At 39.1% G+C, this 19,824-nt stretch overlaps 1 protein-coding gene across 1 annotated transcript in view; it reads left to right on the forward strand.

Annotated features, from left to right (window-relative positions):
• Positions 1 to 19,824, forward strand: part of Uggt1 (UDP-glucose glycoprotein glucosyltransferase 1) — a 130,343-nt gene that overhangs the window by 6,765 nt on the left and 103,754 nt on the right. The window contains exons 2-4 of the mRNA XM_059281277.1: positions 2,171 to 2,306; positions 7,039 to 7,121; positions 9,801 to 9,931. Coding sequence (XP_059137260.1) covers positions 2,171 to 2,306; positions 7,039 to 7,121; positions 9,801 to 9,931 — 350 coding nt within the window. The remainder of the gene's footprint in view (positions 1 to 2,170; positions 2,307 to 7,038; positions 7,122 to 9,800; positions 9,932 to 19,824) is intronic.

Below are 19,824 nucleotides of genomic sequence, written 5' to 3' on the forward strand. Positions count from 1 at the left end.
ACAAAAAATATTGGAGTTGGGGATTTAGCTCAGTGGTAGCAAGTGTAAGGCCGTGAGTTCGGTCCTCAGCTCCAAAAAATATCCAAATATAGCAACTTGACAAAAGGTCTATAAAAATACTATTGAGTTTGTTTTGAGTTAACTTTACTGCTGGGCATGGGGTTTACCGTGAGGTGATCTGTATACCCAGGTAGACTCAAGGTTTTATTTTTCCTTTGCAAGTGGGTGTCAGTTGCAGATAGCTCCTTGGTTAGGGATGAGAGTCTGTGTCCACTTCCCTCTGTCAGTGCTGGAACACAGTCTGGCTTGAACCTGTGCAGGCCATGTGTGTACTGCTGTTATCTCTGAATTCCTATGTGCATTAGTCCTTTTGTGTCTGGAGGATACTGTTTTCTTGGAGTCAGTCATTACCTCTAGCTCTTAGAATCTTTCTGCCTAGCTAGCTCCCTGAGCTCTGAGGAGAGGATTTGATGAAGACATCCTATTTAGGACTGAGTCCTTTATTTACTCATGGAATGTTCAAGTTTTTGTTTGTTGTTTTGTGTATTTGTAGAGAAGTTGGCAGTGCTTAAACTTAACACGATTCTTAAAGATACTTTTCTATTTCTATTATTTATTTTGCTTCAATTATTTTTCAATCTTTATGCATTGTGTAAGGTAGGCTCTTAACATAAATGATATCAGTAAAAAAGTAGATCCTGTTGGACTCACTCAATATCTTTTGTGTCCATCTCATTAATAGATTTTTATAACCAATATCAAGAAATGGGTGTGACCAGGATGGGCCTGCCAGAGCCTAACATTTAGAAGCACAGAATGTGTAGTACTTCCCATCTTCTCATCCTTATGTGTCCCATCCAAAGTTAGATGCTATTTCTTTTTTTTTCAATTTAGAAGAGATCTCATCTTGCCCATCTCATGTTTCCCAGGCTAGTCTTAAACTCTAATCCTAATTACACCCCAGCTTTCTGAGTAGTTAAGATTATAGTCTTGAGTCACCTGGCCTGGCTTTGCTTTTCTTTTTGTGGCACTTTGTGGAATGGGCATTGTGCTGTACTAGGCAAGTGTTCTACCACTGAGCTACATTCTAGACTGAGGATGCTGATCTCTTCTATAGCTTGGGGGAGGGTGAGTGTGTCTGATTAAGTTCTGTTGGTAGGTTTCTAGCATGAAAACTGAGGTCAATCAGTAACTGATGACATTTTCTGCAGTGGTCTGGATGCTGTCTCTGAGAATGTCAGTTTGCTTGGAGAGGCTGCTGATGGGAGCTAGGAAGCTCTATGCTGTTACGTAGGAACTTGGATTCCCTACTTTGTACATGGGAGCAGATGGCATGAGACACTACTGAAGTCTTTGTCCATCGCCGATCCAGTCTTTGAGTTTGTTACATTTGAAACTCACCGCATTATTTCCTAGAGCTAACAAAATGTAGAGCCGTAAACTGGGTGGCTCCTGACAGCAGATTTCATTGTCTTCCGGTTTTAGGCTACAAGTTCTCAGGTGAGGTGTGGCAGCACCATATTCCCTCCAAAACTACAAGGGGGTGGGGACTTTTGCCTGCCTATTTCAGTCTCTAGTAGCATCGGACCCCCAGATACTCCTCGATTTACTGTATAGTTCCAGTGTTTACTTTTCTTTTCACAGGTACTTTGGGTCTGTCCACCCCTCTCCGTTTCTTAACACTAGTGATACTGGATTACTGTACTAATGACTGTCCTGATGACCAAAATTTTGCCACCTTGTAAAGACTCTATCTCCAAGTCATTCTGATGTAGAGGGGTTATGACTGCAACATTACCACCCCCCCTTTTTTTTTGTAGATTAGGATTCCGCCTATAGCACTACTAGTCATTCATACTTCATCTGTCTTCGCTTTGTTTTTCCTCATACTTTATGAAGTTGCATGCAGCCTGCTGTGTGACCTCTGTAGTACCACCCTTCAGGAAGGGAAATGGCACCCCATAGGAAAGATTGTAGCCAACTTTAACTCCCTAGCTTTCCTTGTCCCAGGTTCTCAGCACGGTCTTTGGGCCATCAAGGTGTTAAGGCTGTTGGTTGCAGAAGCATTTTGTTTGGGTACCTGCACTGTTACTTTGTGTCACTAAGTATTAAAGTTGTTTTTTGCTTCCTTGTGAAATTTTAACATTGCCTTCTCTTTTTCCCTTTGTAGGGCTCTGTTACAACATGGGACTTGTGACTGCGCTGGCTTCACTGTGCCTGTTTTCCTTAGCAGAGGCCAATTCAAAAGCCATTACAACCTCTCTTACCACGAAGTGGTTTTCTGCTCCACTGCTATTGGAAGCCAGGTAAGGGGGTATTCTCTCTGTATATTGGAGTAGTATAAACTTAGGGTGGTCTGGTAGTAAATGAATACTCAGTAGTGAGCTTACACTTTTCATTTGCATGGTAAGTGTCCCTTACAACACCCACTGTGCTCTGTACGGTGTAAGGGCTCCGAGGATGCAGACTCTGCTTGCCAGCTGCACAGGACTGATCCTCAGGCAGGTTTAGGAACATTGCTCATAAGAACAAGACCCTAGGGTAAGAGAATGGGGGGTGGAGGAGGAGGGAGCTGAAGAAGTTACAAGTCTACTTGTTTTAAGGTAGTCCTGTTCTACATTGTAGTCTCCCAAATCTGAGTACTTCCTTAAATTGGGAGGTTATTAGTATTATTATTTTTACTTACTTTTGTAGTAAGTCAGATCTTACTAATTTGTATCAACGTTTATACACATTTAAAGGTTTTTTTTTTTTTTTTTTTTTTGTACTATGTAGTATTTCCTTGTGTAACTATATTGGTCCTCGGCACTACATAAACTCATAGGGTGAGGAGCACAGGCCTTTAATCCCAGCATTTGAGAGGTTGAGGCAGGCAGATCAGGAGTTCAAGGTCATCCTTTAGTATATAGAGAATTCAAAACCAGCCTGGGATACATGAGACTGTGATAAAAAAGAGTTATCTTAAAGCTGGGAATGGTGACATATCTGTAGCACCAGCTGCCCAGGTGAAGGATGGGAAGTTCAAGGCCACCTGGGGATGTTATCCAGACACTGTCTGAAAACATCATCATCGTCCAGCAGTAACAGCAATAAAAGATGGGGAGTATAACTTAGTGGTAGTATGCTTGCTTGCCTGCCAACTGTGAAGCCCTACGTTCAATCCTTAATGCTGCCCCTCCCCTCCAAAAATAATTATAGCCAAGCATGATGGTATATACCTGTAAATCCAGTATATGGAGGGGTTAAGGTAGGAGAACTGTGTGTTTGAGGCCAGACTGGGCTACATAACGATTCTCTGTCACAAACAATCAGGCCGTACTTTAATTATAAAATAATTAAGTCTTAAATTGATAAAAATGTACTAAATGGTTTTTTAGTAATCCATGGTTTTTTGTTGTTGTTTTGTTTAAAAGACAGGGTCTCATGGATCCTGAACTTGCCTCAAACTTGCTGTGTAGCCAAGGATGACCTTAAACTTCTGATCTTGCTTCCACCTATTCAGTGTTGGGATTAGAGCCATGTGCTGTCATGCCTGGCTTATGTAATACTGGGGATAATGAACCAAGGATTTCGTGCATGCTAGGCAAGCACTCTTTTTTTTTTTTTTGGTTTTTCGAGACAGGGTTTCTCTTTGTAGTTTTGGTACCTGTCCTGGAACTCGCTCTATAGACCAGGCTGGCCTTGAACTCGCAGAGATCCTCTGGCTCTGCCTTCGGAGCACTGGGATTAAAGGCGTGTGCCACTGCCGCCCAGTTTAGGCAAGCACTCTTAACATTAGAGCTGTATCTTCAACCCCTAGAAGATTTTTGTGGTACATACCCATGATGGAGTTGAGAAAGCATGTCTAATACTATCAGTTCTAATTCCTCAATTTTTGTCCAGTTTCTTTGACTATAGTTGAGTATATAGTCTTTGATGTTTGCATCATCAACTTCCCCATCACAAACATCTCCCCATTTCATGATGTCTCTGGCAATTTGCCATTTTGAGTTGTTACTTTTAGGCCTCTTCTCCAGTAGGTGTTTGCAAACAGGTAGTCAAGGTAATGGGCCTTGTAGGCACCTCCAAAAGAAGCCTTGTGTATTTGTATCACTCTGCAGTTCCCTCCAGAGCAGTGGTTCTCAACCTGTGGATTGAACCCCTCTTCCTGGCTTCGAATGACCCTTTCACAGACCATTGGAAAATATTTACATTACGATTCATAACAGTAACAAAATGGTAGCAATGAAAATAACTTTATGGTTGAGGTCACCACAACATGAGGAACTGTATTAAAGGGTCGCAGCATTAGTAAGATTGAGAACCACTGTTCTGGAGCTAGCTGAGGCCACCATTCTTCCCTCATGTCTATGATGATGGATTTCTTTTTTTTTTTGTTTTTTTGTTTTTTTGTTTTTCGAGACAGGGTTTCTCTGTGTAGCTTTGCGCCTTTCCTGGAACTCACTTGGTAGCCCAGGCTGGCCTCGAACTCACAGAGATCCGCCTGGCTCTGCCTCCCAAGTGCTGGGATTAAAGGCGTGCACCACCACCGCCCGGCTCGATGATGGATTTCGACACTGTCTCTGTGGATGAGGGTGAAGAGCTCTGTGTACCATGTAGCTGTTACAGACCTTGTTTTCCTTGCATCTAGTCCTAAGGGACTAAAAACATTCCTGTGTATATTTTTAGATTGTGCCTGATGATTATGAAGGGATTTTTAGCTCTGTGATTGCTCATGAAGTGATATGTATATATATATCCATATATCTCTATGTATACTAAATATATCTCTCTCTGTATATATCTAAATATTTATGAGTATATTTAACTGAAGTAAAACTCTTGATGTTTTGAGCAGTTATAGTTACTAATAGAAATAGATATTAAAATAGCTAAGGAATGTAGAATGATAGAGTTATAAATCAAATCTACTTGAATTTATATTGACTTCTAGTCTAAGGAAACAAGATCACTACCAGATTTACAGATTCTGGAGGAAAATCAGGTTGCTTGTAGGAACATACACTCTTTCTCTCACTGTGTGTATGAGATACACACACACACACACACACACACACACACACACACACACACACACAGAGTCTTGCTATGTAGAGACTAAGCTAACCTCCAACTTGTGATCCTCCTGCCTCTGCCTCTCAGTAATAATTATTGGGATTATAGGCATGAGTCACCAAGCCCAGTTAGCTCCCTTTTTCATAGATGAAAAATTTTAGCAAGTTCTTAGCAGCTTCCCCATTTGGAAAGTGGTTGTAATCGAGGGTGGCTGTGAGGTCTTATACTTGAGTGAATATGCCAAGTGCATTGTCAGAGAACAGAGTCCTTAAGCATTCCTTCCTTACTTGTCTAGTCCTGTGTAAGACTTAGCTGATCTCCACAGTAACAATGGAAATGTGGAATATGATTGCTACATTTTTTTTGTTTGTTTTCTGTAGATGAACAACTTTGTATTATGACATTTTAAAAGTATTTACCAATAAAGAAATGATTCTTCTGTACACATGACTCATTTTAACAGTGATTGGGGTTGGATGTGGCTCTGTAAGTAGGTGCTTCTCTAGATTGTTGGAGACCCTAAGTTACACACCCAGTATCAAAGAGCAAAAAAACCAATGTGAGTGCAGTAACTAGTACTGCCCTCTTCCCCAACTGAAATGTTTTATAGCAAATCCACAGGTACTTTTAATCACTGGCATAGGAATACAAAGCTAAAAAGTAATTATATTACACAAAAGATAGCATTATTTCTTGTAATAATGTCTTCTATTATTCTCTTTTCTGCTGGATTATTTCAATGGAATTAGTTGTTTTCTTAAGACCACAATCTTAGATCTCTGAAACAGGATAAAAAATATGTTTCAAGAAAATTGTTTATGATTATATGAAAAGCATATTTAGCCCGAGTGAGTCCTTGTTTTGGTCTACCACTGATGAGTAAGTCATCCTCCCCTTAGTTCATGAATTGGTGTTCATTTGCATAGCATGACATCTCAGTACCTGTTTTCTTAGAGTGTAAGCTATTCTAAGGTGAGTCTAGTGTTTATGTTAGTTGCTAGACAGCCTAGAAAAGTAAGACTCATGGAGGCACCAAATCTGACACATTAATAATAGTGGGAAAGTTTTGAAACCTATTTCTAGAGAAGCTGCACATTACCAGGAATTGTGCCTTATTTTCCCATATTTCTGTGTTTAACTGTGGAGTAGAGTGAGAGTTGCACACCTCAGTGTTGGCAAATAATGGATAAGTCTTCCTTTGGCTAGGTAAGCTGAGATCTAGATCTGTAGTTTGCTTTAAGACAGTGAGCGATAACCACCATATTAGCCCTGGGCTTCAAGTGACAGTCACCAGTTTACATGAATCGTTCATTTGCACATTAAATTCATTTTATTTCAGGAGCTTTAGACTTGAGTGAAAGGAAATTCAGAAAGACCATTGTTTAGGATAATAGTGTAAAGCTAAAAGAGATGATAATTCTTAGGTTTGATTTTGTTTAGATGTGTACTAATTTAAGCTAAAAAAATTGGTGATCTTGAAAATTTGTTTTTTTTAGACATTAAAAGATATGCCTTTATTCTTCAAGAAATTTTTTAGGATTCGTGTTTACTGTGGGAGAACCTTAGGCTAAACATGTTTGCTCTTTGTAAGATCTTTCAGAACGGATGTGGGCAGAACTATTGCTAGAATGGCCGGTTCCTCCTGCTTTCATTGCTGATGAGTTCTGCTAATGGGCTTCATAAGTCATTGTATATTAGGACTCCCTATTATAACATCTTTATTGTTCTAGGTTTCTTAAGAAATAGCTAATGAGTGAACAAGTTATTAAGCTGTTATTAATAGCTAATATGAAATAATGAAGGTTATTTTCATTAAGAAAATACACATTATACATAAAGATATATAATATACATATACATATATATGTTTGTGTATACATGTATATATATTAAAAGCCAAACTGCACACATTCTTTCTAGTGATATAGCTTGTGATGGAAGATTTTATTGTCTCATTGCTGATATCTCCCACTTTTCTCCCAGTGAGTTCTTAGCAGAAGACAGTCAAGAGAAATTTTGGAGTTTTGTAGAAGCCAGTCAAAATATTGGATCATCAGATCATCACGGTAAAATTGAAGCAAATACTTGTTTGACTTTGTGGTCTGGGAAAATGTTAGAAAAAAATGGTCTCCTTTGTATAGTATATGTAACATAACAGTTAATGGAAAATATTATTTTCTTTAATGACTAGAGTTGTCATGGTAGGACGATTGAAAACAGTACGTGGGAAGCTATGCTATGCCACTGAGCTATTCCCAAACCCCTACTGACTTAAACTAATACATTTTTATTTTCCTTTTCAAGAAACGAGGTCTTGCTTTGTGACCAGGCTGATTACACAGTCCTATTGCTTCAACCTCTTGAATACTTGGGGCTGTTGGCAGACACCACAAATCATTATTTTTGTGTGTGTGCAGTTTGTAACTTTGACTGCAAATAATGCCTTTCTTCCCATTGCTTTTGCTCTGTTGTGCTCTTTTATTAATGTGCTTTGGGACTACTTAGTGGAAGTACATTTTATTTTAGATCATTCAGTATTAACTTTATGTGTTTCATTGATTCTCTCTTCCTTTTGTTATGAACTAATTACACAGCTCATCTATTTGTATTAAGTGTGTTATCATTAAATTAGTGCCACCTAGTATGTTTTCCATTATGCCTGCTGGCCACTGAATACTTGAGTGTCAAGATGTCAAATTAAGATGTATATTGTATTGCTCAGTTGTAGTTTATGGATGGTGTGCTTTCTTGAACATTTTCTAACATAAAAGATGTTATATAGGTTGTAGACATTGCTAGTCAAAGATGCTAATAGAGGAGTATAGTGATGAGCCATCTAGCCAATGATGTTCTGGTCAGGGATGAAGCACATACATGAGAGAGTGGTGCCAGAAGATGCTACCCAGTGACCTTAGTTGTCATAATTTGTGGAAGTGTACTTTCTTGATTAAACAGTGACAAAGCATCTATAAGTTGTAGTCATTGTGTAAATTAGAGTGAACAAGAATTGTTTATAACAGATTATTTCACAGAGCTGAAGACATGGCTCAGTGGTTAAGAGTGTGTATGCTTTTCAGATGACCTGCGTTCAGTTCCCAGCTCCCATATCCAGCAGTTCACAACTGCCTGTAACTCTAGCTCCAAGGGAATCTGATGCCTCTGGCTCTGAGGGCAGTCATGTGTATGTACCAACACACAGACAAACATAATTAAAAATAATAAATCTTAAAGAATTTTATGATTTCATGTAATAAATTTATCAATATGGTTTTAAAATAAAACCTCAAGTCTTAACATTTAAAATGAAATTTCAATATAAATGTTACATATTCTTGGTTAATGTTACAAGGATGTGAATTATTAGAAGTGATTATAAAAGTATGTCAAATATTTTATTATTCATAGTTCTGCTATCTAAAGATTGGCATTATTAATTTCTGGGGCCATTTTGAGGTATTTCTTCCTGTTTTCTTTTTCCATGTAAGATGATGCTAATGTGATATGGAACCTTTCATATTCTGTTTTTAAAAGTATAAATATTGGGACTAGGGAAATAACTCAGAGGATAAAGCACACCATGTGTAAGCGGGAGGGCCAGTATTAATTAGATTGCAGACCATATAAAAGCCAGGCAGATGTGATAGCCACTGTCAGCTGAGCACTCAGGAGCCAGAGAGAGGGGATACCTGGGTCAGGCTGGCGGGTAGACTAGCTGCAATTGGCAGGCTCCAGGCTCAGTGAGAGAGCTTGCCTCAACAAGAGACTGAGATCAAGGAAGACGCTTGGTATAAATTTTGGGCCTGCATATACATGTAGTCATGTTCATGTCCACTTGACACAAGTGTGTTCATACATATACATGAGTATACACCACACATGCCAAAGTTAATATTTTTCCTATTGAAGATTTTATTTTTTGAATGACTCACATAACTCATGCTGTAGTCAAAACTAAATAAAAAGTTGGATACTCTTCCCTGTCTCTATTTCTTGTATTTTATTTTATTTTTTTGCTTGCTTTTAAAAGCCATTTAACATTTATTCTGTAGTGGTTTTTTTGACAACACACACACACACACACACACACACACACACACACACACCCATTTATATCACAGTCTTTGGCAAAAATGACTGCTATGTTTTGTAATTTTGCTTTTCATTTATTAGAGGATTTATTCATACTAGTACGCAGATGTCTTTTCCTTCTAAATAACTTTGCCTAGCTTTTTTGTTTAAATTCTTCTCAAATTTTATACTATCAATGTTCTTTAATGTCTATTGTACTCCTTAGTGTTTTATTTAGTTATTTGAGTAGAGAGCACAATCTAGGTTCTGAGAGTACAAAGATATAAATCATTGCCTCTTTCTGTGGGTGTTCAAAGTCAGCAAATAAGTACTTTAATAAATGATGTGCCAGACAAATATTCTTGGACCCAAGCAGTGATATAATTGGTCTGTGGAAGCGTAGAATAAAGAGGAAGTCTCCTTTCCTAAGTGACTGATTTCATAGCCGAATTCTTCCAGGAGTAAGTCATCCTGGCAAGTAGGAAAGTAGCAGTCCAGGCAAGCGGAGTAGTTTAGAGGAAGGAAAGAAGTGTCCATCTGTATTGTGGACCTCAGGTAATTTTAGTCACTTGAGATGGGAGCAGTTCATCATCTGTGTTTGTTCTGTGCTTTATAAACTGTCTTGTTTGGTTATTCGCAGTCATGGGATTGTTCTGGTTAATATGCTTCTTTGACAGATACTGATCATTCCTATTATGATGCGATATTGGAAGCTGCGTTTCAGTTTCTGTCTCCTTTGCAGCAGAATTTGTTGAAATTTTGTCTCTCTCTTCGTTCCTACTCGGCCTCAATTCAAGCCTTCCAACAGGTAACAAGACATCATTGTATCCAGAAAACAGTGTTTTGTAGGGGGTGTGACATGGTGATTCAGTTGATTGTAGTTCTCTTGGGATTGACTCACAGTTACCACTTTCTTCATCTGACATTTTCTGGGATTTATGATTTATTTTTAAATAATGAATAAAACTGATGTTTTTCAGTCATTAAAGTCTTTAAATTGCAGGTTTTGTCTCTGTCTCTGGTTTTGGAGATGGAACACAGGGCCTTGGACATGCTAGGCAAATAAGTAAATCCGACTACTGAGCACCTCTTCTTACTAATCACAGATATATAACTTTTCATTTTTCTAGCACCGGGGTTAGATTTGGTTGTGGAAATTTTTAAGGAATGATGTACATTTGCTTTCATGTGAGAAATGAAAAGAATATTGTCACAGGAAAAGTGACAGCCAGATGCTATTATGCAACACAGTCTGGAAGATGTAATCTTGCTAGACCAGTGAACCTGAATCTGATCACAACCTTTGGATCTAAAAGCAGGAGACACAAGAAACAGGAAGTGTCAGGCAACACCAAGGGAATGTTTAGAGAAGCATTTTAGTAAAGTGATCTGGGATCTTCTGTGGATAAATGGAAAGGAAAAAGAAAAAGAGGAGCATAGCAACATCAAGAAGCCTTCAGAATGTCACTGCAGGGGTCTTGTTTGGATTTTGAAAGGGGAACACAAGAGAGAATCAGATGTGTATATATCAGTTAGACATTTGTATGAAAGAAATGTTAATTTAAAAACCATCCTGTACTATAAAACAGAGCAGACACAGAAAACCACCCACAACAAATGAATCATAGGACAGGTTACTGTGAAGTGAGCACCTTTGTAACCTTCACCAGGCTAAGAAGCGATTTTTCACTTACTGTCTTTGAAGTCCTCCATGTGCTGTCTCTGTCATAGCTGCAGTTTGCCCTCCCAAAGAAGCCATGCTGCCACTTCTTGTCCGAATCACCCCCTGTAGTTTTGTTTTTAAATTATTTTATTGCCCAAGAATGCGTCTGCACCCAATAGAGTTTAAATTTTGTCCTGTGTTAGAAAATTTTAATATTTTGTGAGAGGGTCTCTTGATTGTTTTTGTTGTTATTTGGTTTGTTTTTTTGAAATAGCTTTATTCTTTGTAGCACAGGCTACCTTTGAATTCTCAATCCTCCTCCAGCCTCCCAAGTGTTGGGATTATAGGTGTTATTGCTAACCCAGCTCCTCTTTTCTTTTCCTGGTGTATCCCATGGACTGCATCATACTTCTCATGCACTCAGTTTTGTTATCACACATTTATGTGCAGACTAGCTTGTTCCTCTATCTCCTGTTTCCTTTAACCAGGTAGCTGGGTCTAGAGACTCAATCAGAATTCCATTGCTTTCCTTAGACACGTCTATAGGTAATGTTCTAGTCACTCATCAGGACTGAAATGTCTGTTTGCTTTTCTTTTTCTCTTTTCTTCCTTTCCTCAGACTCTCCCCTCCTCCTTTCCTTTCTTCTTCCTTCCCCTCTGTTTTTTTCTAATTTCTAAATTTTTTATTTAAACGTTTTTCATATAATTGATCATATTCTCTTTCCACTCTCCCAATTCCTCCTAGATCCCCCAAGTTCCCTACCCACCCAACTTCATGTTCTCTCTCTCTCAAAAAAGAAACAAATAAAAAAGGAAAAACAACAAGCCACCCACTGCACAAAAAATAGAAAATCAAAACAAACTATAAAAGAGAATTCAGTTATGACAAAATATTAAAACAAACAAAAATCCAACAAAAAACCCATGGAGTTTGTTTTGTGTTGGCTAACTACTCCTGGGCATGGGACCTGCTCTGGAATATGGGAATATACCCAGTGATACCCCACTGGAGAAAGATGATTATCCCATTCCCAGCAGATAATCAGTTGCAAATAGATTCTTGGTTAGGGTGGGACTTTGTGTACATATCCCCTTCTTAGTGCTGGGATTTTGTCTGCTTTGAACCTGTGCAGGTCTTATGCATGATGTTACAATCTCTGGGTTCTTATGCTTATCAGTCTGGAAGACCCTGTTTCTTTGGTGTTATCCACCACCTCTGCCTCTTCTTCCACATAGATCCTTGAACCTTGAGGGGAGGGGTTTGATAAAGACACCCCATTTAGAGCTGAGTGCTCCGAAGTCTCTCACTCTGCACGTTGTCCAGTTGTGGATCTCGTTGTTAGTTATCATCAACTGCAAGAAGAAGCTTCTGATGAGGATTGAGTGAGTGATACTCTGCTCTATGGTTATAGCAATATGTCATGAGAAGTAATTTTATTGCTATATTCCTTTAGTGGAATAGTAGTATGTTTTCTCCTAGGCCCATGACCTACCAATTTAGTCTCAGGTTCTGGCCACTTTAGCATTGTCTTGTATGGGTTTCATCTCATCAGTGGACCTTTAATCCAATCAAAAAATGGTTGGTTAATCCATAACATTTTTCGTTATTACATCATTATATTTTGTGGCCAGGTCTTTGTTGGAGATTGCAGAGTTTGTTGCTTGGTGAAATTGATGATTTATTTTCTCCTCCAGTAGCATGCAAAGTACCTTCATCATCGTGAATACTAGTCAGTAAGGGTGAAGCTCCTAGTTCAATTTCTTCCTGTTTGATGACTTAAGTAAGTTGTGTCTTCAGCAGTAGGGCCTTACCGTCAGGTTATGGAGCGTAACCAATAACCTTGGTGTGATGTTGGGTCGGGGGTGTCTGTGGCACCCCTTTGGCCAACAACTCAATAAGATGTAACCCATTCCTGGCACTGGAGGTTCTACTTGGTGGCATAAGGTGTCTAGTTGGCACATGTCTCCCTCATTATATGGTGACTTCACTTACATTTCTTTCATATATATTTTAGGAAGTTTTACAATAGTGGGTTTCCATATGGCTTTACAAAAGACCTTTAGTGTTAGTTGTCCCTCCCTGTTTTTCCTCCTTTACCCTGCCCTTCCATTCCCCTCCTCATTTAATCCTCCTATTCTGATTTCCCTTTATAACTCTATATTCTGTTTCCTGTTCCTTAGAAGATCTGCATCTCTCTGCTGGTCCCTCAGTAGTTACCTCATTTCTATGGTTATTAGGATTGAAACATACATACCTAAAGCTTGAAAGCTAATGTCCACATAAAAGAGAAAACCTGCAAATGTCTTTTGGGGCCTGGGTTACCTCACTCAGGATGATGCTTCTAGCTCTATCCATTTACCTGCGAATTTCCTAATTTGATTTTTCTTAACAGCTGAATGATATTCTATTGTGTAAATGTACTACATTTTCATTATCCAGTGATCAGTTGATGGACTGTTTTTAATTTCTGGCTATTATGAATAGAGCAGCAATGAACATGCATGAGTGTAGATGTAACCAACCGTCTTATTAAATAAGAAACACAGAACCAATGCAAAGAAGAAAGCCAAGAGATCAGAGCTAAGAGCCTTACCCTTCCTGCTGAAGCTAGCCTCTTTAGCCAAGAGACCTCTCTGAAAGAGACCTACTTCCTGTCTGTTTGTCTTTATATAGACTTTCTGTTCTGCCTTCTCATTGGTTGTAAACCCAAACACATGACTGCCTTGTCACTGCCTGTATGTACAGCCCTCCAGGTCTTTTATGGTATTGAGATTAAAGGCGTGTGTCTCCAATGCTGGCTGTATCCTTGAACACACAGAGATCTACCTAGCTCTGCCTACCAAGTGCTGGGATTAAAGGCGTGCACCACCAACGCCCAGCTTTTGCTATGGCTCTAATAGCTCTGACCCCCGGGCAACTTTATTTATTAACATACAATTAAAATCACATTTCAGTACAAATAAAATAGCACCATACATGAGCATATTTATTTCTTAGTAGAATGTAGAGTCCTTTGGGTATATTCCCAAATGGTATAGCTTGATCTTGAGGTGATTTTCCAGCTTCCTGTGGAACTGCCACACTGATTTCTGTAGTGGCTGTACCAAGTTGCACTTCTACCAGTAAAGGATGAGTGTTGCCCTTTATATGCACCTTCACCAGCATGTGCTGTCATTTGTTTTATTGATTATGGCCATTCTGACCATAATCTCAGACGACGATTTTATTTGTATTTCCCTGATGACTAAGGATGTTGAACATTATTTTAGAGTTTCTCAACATATGTATTTCAACTTTTGTCAACTGTTTAGTTCCATATCCCTATTTTTTTTGTTTTTGTTTTTTCGAGACAGGGTCTCTTTATGTAGCTCTGGCTGTCCTGGAACTCACTATGTAGACTAGCCCAGCCTTGAACTGACAGAAATCCACCTGCCTCTGCCTCCTGAGTGCTAGGATTAAAGGTGTGCACCACTTTGCTGGCTTTGTATCCCATTATTGAATTGGATTATTGTTTTCTTGATGTTCAGTCTTTCTAGACCTTTATACATTCTAGATACTACTCTCTATCAGATATGAACTTGGTAAAGATTTTTTTTCCATTCTATAGGCTGCCACTTTGCTCTCATTTGAAGGTGTCCCTTGTCAGTGCCTTAAAGTTTTTACTAACAAGTCTATCACTGCTTGGTTAGAGTTACCCCAAGATATGTTGCTTTTTCTTTTTCTTTTTCTTTTCTTTTCCTTTCTTTTCTTTTTTTTTGGTGAGGCAATAGTGAATGGTACTGCTTCCCTGACGTCTTTCTCAGTACATTTGTCTATAGGAAGGCTGGTGATTTTTGTGTGTTCATTTTTATGTCTTACTATTTTGCTGAAGATGTTTATCAGCTGTAGAAGTTTCCTGGTGGAATCTTTAGGGTCTTTTATGTATAAAATCGTATCATCTGTAAGTCAGGACACTTTGACTTTTTCTTTTTCTGTTTGTATCCTCTTATCTCCTTCAGTTGTTGTTGCTCTAGCTAAGCTGAGACTTCATGTACCATACTGAATAGATGTGGAGAGTGGACATCCTTGTCTTATTCTTGATTTTAGTAGAAATGCTTTGAGTTTCTCTGTTTAGGATGATGTTGGCTGTGGGCTTCCTGTAAGTTGCCTTTGTTATGTTGAGGTATGTCCCTTGTGTCCCTGATCTCTCCAGGACTTTTATTACAAAGAGATATTGGATTTTGTCAAAGGCCCTTTCTGCTTCTGATGAGATAATCATGTAGTTTTTGTCTTTTAGTCTGTTTGTGTGATCAATTTCTCTTATTGACTTATGTATGTTGAACCATCCCTACCTACATCTTTGAGATGAAGCCAACTTGATTATGGTAGATAATCCATTTGATGTGTTTTTGAATTCAGTTTGCAAGTATTTTATTGAGAATTTTTGCATCTTTGTTCTTTAGGGATTTTAATCTGTACTTGTTCTCTTTTTATTGTGTCATTGTGTAGTTGTGTGGTTTTGGTATCAGTGTAATAGTGGTTTTATAAGAAGAATTAGGAAATGTTTCTTCAGTTTCTATTTTGTGGAATAGTTTGAGGAGTATGGCATTAATTCTTTTTTGAAATTCTGGTAGAATTCAATCCCTAATCTGTCTGGCCCTGGGCTTTTTTAACTTAGGAAACTTTTAATTACTTTTTCACTAGGGGCTATGGGTCTCTTAAAATTGTTCATTTCATCTTGATTTAACTTGTGGTAGGTTATATATATCAAGAAATGCATTAAGGTTTTTTTTTTTTTTAAAGGATTTCCTGTTTGTTGGAATACAGAATCTTATTGAGTTTCTTAAAGAATGAACTCTTCATTTTACTGATTCTTTGTATTTTTTGGTTGTTTCTATTTCATTTATTTTAGCCCTGATTTTGATTATTTCTTCCCATCTACTCTTGGGTTTTTCTTTTTTGTTTTTCTGGAGCTTTTTATATCTGTTGGAAATTGCTTTATGTCCTAATACGGGGCCAATTTTGGGAACGTTCCATGGGCTGCTGAGAAGAAAGTATATTCTTCCGTATTTGGGTGGAATGCTCTGTAGATGCCTGTTAGACCCCTTTGATGTATGTTATTTATCTTCAGCCTTTCTGTTTTTTGTGTGGATGATCTATCTATTGACGAGATGTGGGTTAAAGTCACCCACTGTCGGTCATAGGGTCAGTATGTGGTTTAAGCTGTTGTGGTGTTTCTTTTATGAACTTGGGTGGCCTTGTGTTTGGTGCATAGATTTCTTTTTGTTTGTTTGTTTGAGACAGGGTTTCTTTGTATAGCCCTGACTGGCCTTGAACTCAGAGATCCCCCTGCCTCTGCTTCCCAAATGCCAGGATTAAAGTTGTACACCACCATTACCTGGCTATAGATTGCATTTTTTTTTTTTTTTTTTTTGAGACAGGGTTTCTCTGTGTAGCTTTGCGCCTTTCCTGGAACTCACTCTGTAGCCCAGGGTGGCCTGGAACTCACAGAGATCTACTTGCCTCAGCCTCCCAAGTGCTGGGATTAAAGGTGTGCACCACCACCATCACCACCACCACCACCACCACCACCACCACCACCACCACCACCACCACCACCACCACCTGGCTAGATTGCATTTTTTATCTTTACTCTGGCTATATATTTATGATGTGGTTTCATCGACTGAAGTGATGCACTTTACTGTTTATCTCCTGGAGAGGTGAGGCTATTTCAATATAAATCTATTCAAGTCAAACACAAACTTTACTTGAGTTGCACTAGCTGTATTCCAAGTGTTGAGAAACCACATGTGGCGTGTGGCTGCAAATTTGGGCTGATTGCAGATGATTTCTGTGCCTAATGTAATGTCTATTGTATGTGGAACTGGTATATACAGATGCTATTTCTGGTCCTTTTTATTTCTTTTAATAATTACTTAGTTTAGTATTTTTTTTTTTTAAAGATTTATTTATTTATTACGTATATAGTGAGTGTTTGGCCTGCAGGCCAGAAGAGGGCACCAGATCTCATTTTAGATGGTTGTGAGCCACCTTGTGGTTGCTGGGAATTGAACTCAGGACCTCTGGAAGAACAGCCAGTGCTCTTAACCTCTGAGCCATCTCTCCAGCCCTAGTATGGGTTTTGAAGTAGAGACTTTTTGCTCCTGTATGTGTGAGTGGATGAGTGTGTGAGGTCGATGTCAGGAGTCTTCTGTAATCACACTCACCTTCTGTACCAGTCAAGTGGCTTACGAACTTGGAGCTGGCCATTTTGGCTAGTCTGACTGGCTAGCTTGTTCGGGACCCTTCTGTCACCTCCTTTCCCACACGGGCTTACAGGTGAGCCATTTTGTCCACATGGCTCTTTAGGTGGGTTCTGGGAATCTGAACTCTGGCTCTCATGCTTTACCCATTACTCAGCCCTCTAGAGATTTATATTCATTTTAATGTGTGATTAATTTTCCTTACCTGTTAGAGGTTGACATAGCTCCCTCTTCTGTTGGATTTCTGCAGTGCTAAGGAAATACATTAGTATGTTACTGAGATTTCCTGCTTATTCTCTTGTATCTAAAAAAAAAAAAAAAAAAAAAAGAGAGAGGAAAAAAGATTTACTTTTATTTTTAAATTATGTGTGCATTTGTGTGTCTGTGTGTGAGTGTATGCTTGTGAGCCATGTGACATCTTGGTGCTGGGAACCACCCTCAGATCCTCTGCAAGAGCAATATGTACTCTTAACCCCAGAGCCATCTCTCTGGCTCCATCATCCTGCACTTTTTTTAAAAATTTATTTTTATTTGCATTGGTGTTTTGCCTGCATGTATGTCTATGTAAGGTCAGATCTTGGAATTACAGACAGCTGTTAGTTGCCATGTGGGTGCTGGGAATTGAACCCTGGTCCTCCAGAAGAGCAATCAATGCTCTTAACCACTGAGCTGTCTTTCCAGGCCCCACTCTTACACTTTTATTTGGACTTTTTCTTCCATTGTCCTAGTGAAGTTTTCTACTTTAAGAAGTTTCTCCTTAACGTGGGGCCTTGTCCTAGAAGGGAGTCTTGGCTTGCTGTGGGTGCCTGGTACTTTCCTGGTGCTAGCTTGGACAGAAGCCATTGGCCTACCATACTTCCCAGTGAAAACTTATTGTCTGTTCTTTAGCTTTGCTGTTTTCAGGATCCCTACTTCCTTGTTTCTACGCTATCCTTGGACTTACAATATTCTTGCCTCTGCCCTCTGATTACTGAGATTGCAGATGTGAGCCATTGTGCCTGGCTTGTTTCTTTAGATTCTATATTATTCTTAGTTAAAGGAGGAGCTTCCTATTAATTTGCATATCATCTTTAATTTGGACAGCATAGTTCTACCTTGGCATTTTATTTTTGACATTTATGTATATGAATGTTTTACTCACATACATACATACATATATACATATATATATATGTATATATCTGTGTACCATGTACATGTCAGGTTCCTATAGAGGTCACAGGAGGGTGTTAGGTCCTCTAGAACTAAATTTATATGTGGTTGTGAACTGCCATGTGGGTGCTGAGAATTGAACCTGGGCTCTCTGAGAGAGGAAGTGCTCTTAACCTCTGAGACATCTCTGCACCCCTAGTTTCACACATTTATAATGAATTTAGTTTTTTTTTGTTGTTGTTTTAACCTCCATTTCCCCTTTTTATTCTCCTTCTCCATATGGAATACTCCTCAACAAATTTCCCAGTTAATTCCACATCTTCTTTTTGTATGTGGCCCGCTGAACTTTGAGTTTTTTCCCAGAGCATAGGTTGGAGGTTATTTACTGGAACAGGGCAACTTCACAGTAGCTACATCATTAAAGAAAATGTCACCCCCTCTGCCAGCAACCTTTAACTGCCAATAGTCCTGGGAGTGAGGGGTGAGGCTCTTCCTGTCCATGATGCAGTTGGAAGGACCTAATCTTGTATAGACTGTGTGCAGATAACCACAGCTGCAGTGAGTTTGAGTGAAGCTGCTGTAGGTTCAGAAGATGTCTTTTTCCTGCACATCTCCCCAGCCTCTGGCTCTTACATTCTTTCTGCGCTGTTCTTTGATCTTTGGAGGAGGTGATAATAGTTGTCCTATTTAGGGCTGAGTCCTCTCACATCACTTATTCTTGGCACTTGGGCCAGTTATGGTTTTCTGTGGAAACTGCTATTTCAGTGCAGTTAGGAGCATCTCCAGCAAAGGCTTGGACACACCACTAATCTGTGAATATAAACATGACTAAGTATTTAGAAAGCTGTCTGATGACACAGTCAAAGTAGTAGTAGTAGATGTAGTATTAGGTTGTTTCCTAGGGTTCCCCCCAACCCTCACTCCATATGCTCTTGACCAGGTTTATCTTAGCCTATGGAGCAGGCCTTAGGTTCAGTCAATCAGAAAGTAGTTAATTACTCATGACATCCATGCCACCAGTGGGCCCATCTTGCCTTGCAAGTCATTATTGTAGCCCCCAAAATTCACATCTGAGTAAGACTGTTGTTAATGACTTTTCTTTCTTAGCAGCCTGCATAGTATATTCTAGCAGTATGAAGGAAGGCTAGCCTGTAGGGAGACAGCTTCTAGCTTAGCTCCAGTTTAATTATGTGTGTCCTGTGATCAAACAATGTTTAGAAATAGGGTTTTTTTTATAATTTTAAATTATGTGGGTACACGTGAATATAGGTTTCCATGGTGACAGAATTGTCAGCTTACCTTGGAGCTGGAGTTATAGGTGGTTGTGAGCTGTTTGATGTAGGTGCTAATAATTAAATCTGGGTTCTCTGAAAGAGCAGTTTGGATTCTTAACCATTGGGCCATCTCTCCAGCCCCTGTGATAGAATGCTATTGTCAAGATCTGGTGGGGCCAAGAGCATTGGCAATAGCCTATATTGTTTGGAGGGAAGGGCTCTTGTGCTTTCTGGTCAGTAACTCATAGGGAGGTAGCCCACACTCAGCACTGGAATTTTTGTTTAATAACCGAAGACTTCTGGTAGAAGCACTATCCATCCATGAAGGGCACCTCCATTTTGATTCTTTTTTTTTAAAAATAAAGT

Source organism: Peromyscus eremicus, chromosome 16_21, assembly GCF_949786415.1.
Source record: "Peromyscus eremicus chromosome 16_21, PerEre_H2_v1, whole genome shotgun sequence".
In the NCBI taxonomy this organism is placed as follows: Eukaryota; Metazoa; Chordata; class Mammalia; order Rodentia; family Cricetidae; genus Peromyscus; species Peromyscus eremicus.